This window comes from Zychaea mexicana, assembly GCF_025766255.1.
Source record: "Zychaea mexicana strain RSA 1403 chromosome Unknown BDB00scaffold_112, whole genome shotgun sequence".
Taxonomy (NCBI): Eukaryota; Fungi; Mucoromycota; class Mucoromycetes; order Mucorales; family Lichtheimiaceae; genus Zychaea; species Zychaea mexicana.
The window spans coordinates 148049-155456 of record NW_026516775.1 but is presented as its reverse complement, the minus strand read 5'-3'; the positions used below and the strand labels follow the sequence as shown (position 1 = coordinate 155456).

General features: G+C 42.3%; 2 protein-coding genes across 2 annotated transcripts; both read left to right on the top strand.

The window, feature by feature from the left end:
* Window positions 1–2054: 2054 nt before the first annotated feature.
* BDB00DRAFT_849112 (uncharacterized protein) lies at window positions 2055–2471 on the top strand. Its single transcript, XM_053125345.1, has one exon. It carries the CDS (start codon window positions 2092–2094, stop codon window positions 2314–2316), a length of 225 nt encoding a protein of 74 aa, XP_052974564.1. The 5' UTR covers window positions 2055–2091; the 3' UTR covers window positions 2317–2471.
* BDB00DRAFT_849111 (uncharacterized protein) lies at window positions 2387–3254 on the top strand (the record flags this gene model as incomplete). The annotated part of the gene is made up of 4 exons (XM_053125344.1): window positions 2387–2464; window positions 2495–2695; window positions 2733–2842; window positions 3014–3254. Coding segments are annotated over exons 2-4 (418 nt in total), but the record flags the coding sequence as incomplete, so codon positions are not given.
* Between the last annotated feature and the right edge of the window lie 4154 nt (window positions 3255–7408).

The window sequence follows — 7408 nt, the reverse complement described above, 5'->3', positions numbered from 1 at the left end:
GCGTGGAACAACAGCATTTGCATCTGTGTCCGTGTAAGCATGGAACCTGCATACCTGCAGAAATGCTGCTGTTCCTTTTTTCACAAAATTCAGCTCCACAATAACAAGCTTCAACGACGACGTATTGATGCTGATGTTCTCTTTTAGTTTGCTGGTTTAATTCTTCAACTGGGCAATCCAGTGTCTCTTACACAAAAAATCCACAGACCGGTCTTTTTATTTCATAGCGTTTCCTTCATCACTATAGCACTATAGCGTCAGCAGAAATTGTAAAGATCACATACCAATTATTTTTGTCTAGATAGTTTGCTGGATCGAAGCCTGAATGTGTGCAAAGATGATATAAGCAGGACGATGGATTTTTTTTTGGTCGTGAGACATAATTTCCAAAGTGATCGGTGCTGTTGCTGTTCGGTGTGATGGGATCTTTGTTTGTATGTTTATACAAGTTGCACCAACAAATTAGTACTGGATACCGTCTTTGTTTGAATGGTGCTGTGTACCTCTCCTTTTCTTTACAAGAAGAGAAAAAAAACACCGGCTGGCATAGAACATATTCATACGAGTTCGTATGTACGTGCAATGGCGCTGTTAATATCAGAAAACGCCGGTTTTGACCAGCAATTGGAATGACCACTGAGGAGTTGTGTAAAACGTGTGTTGTATATTCGTGCGTCAAAGTTTTATATGTGTTCGAGTGCTGTGGGTACGACTGCCGCCTTAGTTTTCTCATTTTGATATGATAAACACGCGTGGCCAACACTCTGTATATATTACATCGTTGCAGGCGTGAAGATCTGCTAATCGTCATCCAGAGAAATTGTTGTACGCAAACATTCGTGAGAAGCACATGGTGTCAGTGATATCAGTAAAAGTGTATGCTGAGTTGTCAGAGATGCTTGTACGATCGATGGCTGGGAGCGTTCGTGATATTCATGATTTTTAGAGCTGTGCTGTTCTTTTTCAGCAGCACAGTCACCCAAAGACAGCATGATCATGGTTCACCGTCATATTCATATGTATACGCTGATAATCAAGCCAAGTTATAAAAAAGAGATCCTTCTGTTTTTATTTCTTTTACTAGTGCCCTCACACAATCCGTCGTATCAGCAATCCGACAAAAGAACTGCCATCCACAGCACATCTTCTAACCCGCTCAAAACATTATGCTTTCTTTTCAAAATTGATCGTCTTTATTTAAGAATTATATCCTTCTAGTCCAACACTGTTGCCTTCAACAAACAAAGACCGGCACTCTGAATTATATCTCCACATCACTCATCCACCACAAGCATGCCCAACACAACATATCCTGCCCAGCAATCACTTTTGACCACTTACCTGGATCCTCACACGTAACAATGATACAAAAACGTAGTATCTTCATTACAAACCACCGCCGCAAGTTAGAATATGGCTCAAGCTCATCCAGCAATACACATAGAGTACCTTATCACACCAACAGCATCTCGATATGGCTATATGGTCAACGACCTTGCACTTGTTCCATAAACAAACATAATAACCTGCCCATCCAAATTCCTCTGCCACCATCGCCAATACCCACAATGCCTGCCGTCAACGATCGCGCGTGTACATGCACTTGTTCATCCTATCAATCATTCTTGCTTTTTAATAAAACAATCCACAAGTGCTGACCAGCTAATATAAAGGAAGATCTTAAATTAGAAAAACTTACCATGTGGATCATAACCTCGGCAAACGCATGTGTCCGAACAAAAGCAAAGTTCATCCATGGAGAGCAACAGCAACCAACACAGTCTCGAGGCTTGATCTTAATAAATCCAAAACGGCATACGAAGGGATACAGCTTAAGCATACACAGGAAGGCTACGAGAAGAACAGGTCGTCCGTTTGAAGCGGCAGAGCAGCATCCATGCATAGCATCTTTGGTAAGCACAGGTAAACCAAAAACAAGTCCATCCAGCAAAGAAGCCTTGAAAACAAAAACGCCAAGAAGAGCCACAATACGTCCGGCAGAGTTCAAGACACCCACGGAAAAGAATTCGTCTGCACAATGAGTAGAATTTCCAACACGTCCCCGATCTTCGGTAGCAAGAGAATTGCGAGATGGAGCAAGTCAACGTATACGACAGCCAAAAAAAACCAGAGTACGTATTGCAGGTAACAGAGCAACATGGGCGCCGGCATTGCTGGATTCTATTATACAAGAGCAGAAAAACGTCACCACAGATGGCAGCCAGCACGATTGACGATAGTGACAGGAGAAGAAAACGTTCTGTTGACGGCAAGGACAGAGCAGCCATAGCAAGTAAAGATGACAAAGACGCGTAATGTTCGAGTGGCGTAAAGTGAGATGCAGCAAGCGTGAGTGATGGTGATGAAGGACGTTGAAAGATGAAGCAATGTTGAGTAATAGTGAGCAGCAAAAGGACTTTGGTAAAAAAAAAAAAGGCAAAGTAAAAAGTAAAGCAGGAAGAAGAGGGAAAAAGAAAAAAAAAGAAGAGAAAAGAAAAGCAAAACAACAGCAGTACCCCCTTGCTTCGGGTATATATACCGTCCTGGGGCCCCGAACCTTCTTCGGAAGAAGATGCTTTCCCATACATGCAGTGGTGGTAACCATGACAACCGCGGCTTTACCCCTTTCAACCCTTTTCCCATGCTTCCTTTCTTTCCTTTACTGCTTTTGCTACGCCCTTCCTTTTCCATTACTCCTCCTTTTACTTTTCGCTTCTTCTTGTTTACGTTTCCCTTTTCGTTTTCATGCTGTCACTCCGCTCGACTTGTTCTTTCTTTTTTACGTGTGCTACGTTCTTCCCTTTTCGTTCACTCTTGTCATTTTCCCACCCATTCCCTTTTCGTTACCATGGTTCCCTTTTCGTTTCCGCGTTCCCTTTTCGTTTCTACGTTCCCTTTTCGTTTCTGCGTTCCCTTTTCGTTTCTGCGTTCCCTTTTTGTTCAGCCTTGTCATTTTCCCACCCATTCCGTTTTCGTTCACTGCTTGTCATTTCCCCCCCCCCATTCCCTTTTCGTTCACTATTTGTCATTTCCCCCCGTTCCCTTTTCGTTTCTACGTTTTTCTTTTCGTAACCATGGTTCCCTTTTCGTTTCCGCGTTCCCTTTTCGTTCACTCTTGTCATTTTCCCACCCATTCCTTTTCCGTTACTATGTTCCCTTTCCGTCACTGCGGTTCCCTTTTCGTCACTCTTCCAAAAAGAGTTTGTCATTGTCATTTTGCTTTCCCCTGCTTAAACGTGTCCGACATAGATTTAAAGATATATTTTTTTAATTTGTAACTTTTAATGAAATTTGTAACTTTTTAATATTTTTGTAACTTTTATAAACATAAAAATTTCTTAAAGTGGCGGAATGGTAATGAGCAAGCCCCCCCTCTAGCCGAGACCTACTGGATTGAAGGCTAGCTTGACAGAATAAAGAAATATTATAATTTTGTTATTTATAACAAAAATTATAGATATTGATTATTCTCCTTGATCGATGGCAAGTCGTCTGCATATGCTGCTATTGCCGAATACAGCCGGATTGCGTCAATCTCTGACTCGTCAGAATTTGTCACTGACAAAATCACATGGACACCACACACAAACCATCTGTCACTTGCTATGGTCGAAACGAACGAGCGCATTCATGTACATGATTTGCGTCTCCTAGTCACCAAATTAAAAACCAGTATACAGCATAACATCAACAAACTCACCTTTAACATCGACCTCAACAACCTCCTTCAATTCCGCAACAACAAACCCATACATCTGTACGACGATTTCAACAATCGTGATATCAATTATTCATTTTTTACCGACCCAAAAAACAACCTCCGTCACCAATTCAGTCACATTCTCCAGCATATACACACGACCCCACACCTATCACGTACTTATATTCAACATATAACCAATAACAACAATACAACTTACAATCTGTCCGCCATTAAAAATTACATCACCACAGCTGAACAAATCCAACGCGATTTGTTCATGCTAAAGCACCTCACATACGGCCAAACAGCTCGGGCCACAGAGCTAGAAGGCACTTTATTACAAAACACAACACACGCAACACACAACTTGTATTGGTCAAACGAACACCAAACATTAATGCTTCTAACAACGTACCAGAAAACACATAACATTAAACAACGCGACCAAGCTATTGCCCGTTTTATCCCTCACTCTCTTATCCGCTTGTTTCTTAACTATATCACCTTCATCCGTCCCATAGAAAGGTATTTACATTTTAAAAGTCTACCATGCAATGTCTAACTCTATTTATTTCACTAGCCTCTTCATTTATGAATGCTCAAATTCCGAACAAAAAATGCTTGATACGATGGCATACTTCTTTGTGCGCAATGGCGTAAAAATGTCAGCCGACCTTCTCCGCACATATTTTCAAGCCCGCTGGCATCAACTCCTTCCTTCTCGTCTGAGTTTCCAAGATTACCGCTATGTATCAGTCGCATTTTCAAGATATCACATCCAACATTTGCTGGCTCATCATGGCTCAAATTATACAGTGGACCTGCAGGCAGGCCACTCGTCCAGAACTGCCGCACATAACTACGCACAAGCATCGACCGACTCAAAAGCACTTTCTTCAGTAGCAATAGAAGAGTATTTTATTGCTTCTGAAATGTGGCATGATTTTCTTGGTATGTTATCTGCGTCCTTATAATTTCACAACCATTCATTGATATATTCACTATTCTTCTATTACAGGTGTCGGCCCTGGGCGTCATCTCTTTCCGGGTGCTATTCCGCAGGCGGAGCAGGATAGAGTTGCTGTCCAACACGGACAATTTCTGGCAAATGTTGCTGCTGCTGAGAACGTTGCATTGCTTGAGATGCAACACCGTTTGCAAGTGCAAAATGACTTGGACAGGCGCCAGTCAACAACCACTTCGACACCACCAGCACTTCCGCAAGGTACATCCTTTTTTTCATCAACCTTACATGTGAAATCATAATTAATATTGATCTCTACATAGGCACATTCATCACACCACAGCTGCTTAACGCACTTGGTAAAGCCACCAACTCGCTGTCGCCTTCCTTCCGCTCCTTTGAACAGGCATAGCTCATTACCACCGTCATCTCCCGCAAATCTAGCATACTTGCTATCCAACCAACTGGCTCTGGTAAGTCCCTGCTATTCCTTGTCCCTGCACTAGTCGAGCCGCACTTGACAACAGTTGTTGTTGTTCCTCTCGTTGCACTTTTGGCCGATATGAAACGGCGCATTCAGCAAGCTAGGTTGTCTGTAATAGAATACACTCCCAATATTACTATACAGCACCACTTGCCCAACATCATCATCGTCCAAGTGGAACATGCCAGCAGTCAACGGTTCCTGAATATTGTCCAGCAAATAAACGACCACAATCAGCTAGCCCGAGTCGTAATTGATGAGGTGCATACAGCAATTACATGGCGTTCATTCCGTCCGGCACTTTACACACTCCTTTTCCTCCGTTCCCTCACTGTTCCGTTCCTCCTTTTATCCGCAACAATTCCACTATCATTTGAATCCGACCTACTTGACATGTTTGGCGCAAACCTTTCAATTATACGACAGCCGTCAATGCGACCAAACCTCTGTTACCAAATCATCAACACCAACAATCCGCAAGCTGCAGCAATATCACACCTCAAAGCTCAGCATTCACCATCATCATCACCATCATCAACGATCATCTACTGCTCTGCAGTAGATGCAACAACATCAATCAGTAATCGCCTCAAACAAGCATTACCACACCAAGCAAGAAAAATAGCATACTTCCATCGTAATCTTTCGGTGGAAGAAAAACATAAAAGAACCACTGCCTTCGTTTCCGGTGAGCTTCAGATCATGGTTGCAACAAGTGCATTCGGTGCTGGCATCGATTGCTCAACCATTGATACAATCATCCACCTTGGCGGCTCTGCATCAATCCTTGATTATGCACAAGAAACTGGTCGCGCTGGTCGCAATGGTTCTCCTGCTCGGTGTCTGTACTTTGTTGACGTTGAACGCCAAAAAAGACAGATACAAAGTCTCAAGAGGGTAAACCGGCATCTATCTCCGTGGCAAGCATTTAATGATGTCATTTTGGCATCAAAATGCATCCGGCAGATACTTGCAGAGTCTTTAGACTCTCAAGTTACCAACTGCTTTGGGTACGGTAATGTCGAGCTTTGCTCTTACTGCCAAAAAATCAAAGGTATATACACATTTCTTTTCAGTACTTGAATCATTAATGCTCTCAATGATACTTAAGCTTCCAACCTGCATATAGATTCTCCTCTCCCTCTGTCAACTACTATCCGCCCTTCAACTGATTGGATTATCGATCACACACCACCATCGATTGTACGTATATACAAAGTCTTCTTTGTTATTACTCTGTCAGCATTAGTACTAATCTATACACCTTTCCTTAGCCAACCCCTACTGACGCATATCTTAGTCTTTCTCGAAAGAGAAAGTATATATCGGATGCTGACAATTTTAAGTCAGTTATGATGATAGCCAAGGATCACTGTATACCTTGCTTATTCACTTTTGGCATAGCTGAAAGTGAGCATGCAACCTCTCCCCAGTGTATTGCTCATATTGGTCAATGTTTCTGTTGTTTTGGTGACCACTATGTATCGAATCCTGCATGTGTCAAGCCAGTAAGGGATGGCTTCTGTAAGAAATGCCTTGTGCCTAATCAGTGGAACCAAACCATCTTCCATGATGGTAACTGGTCAAACTGCAGTGGTACGTATGAGGACCTCTTATACCGTCTCTACTGGGCAGCCTATCGGCGTAAGCCCCAATTTATCTGCCAAGCTGGCTACAACAAAAACCACCTTACGGCAATCGAAATACAACAAGACTTTGCCTATTGGCTTATAGCTGCTGGCCCCCACACATATCCAAATAATGCCATGTATTTAGGCCATATAATTTTATCACACTTCTTCATCACATAGAACCTTTACCTCTCTTCTCTCCTCTTCTCGATTTTTTATATATACTATTATTATATCTTCTTCTCTGCTTTCCTTTTTATCTTTTATCTTAGATCTCTCTTGTCTCTTTTGTCTTGTATCCCTTTCTCTCTTTTTGACTCTTATCCCTTTCTATTCTTATATTCTCAAATATATTTTATATAATACTAAGACTCATCTTCCTAAGTCTGTCCGAAAATCTCAATTGCTCGAAATGTTTCCACCCCGTCGTGCACTATGAGTGTGTGAGGATGGATCAGTCGTTGACCAGACTGGGCACTGATGACAGTCGTTTGATCATAATGTTGCTGATAGAAGCTGATGAGCAGGTTTAAGCGATCACCTAGCAGCCGTGTTGTTTTTCCACTTGTCATGGAAGTGATCGTGTCAGGGGGCAACGGCTCGCTACCGTCCACGTCGATACCCAT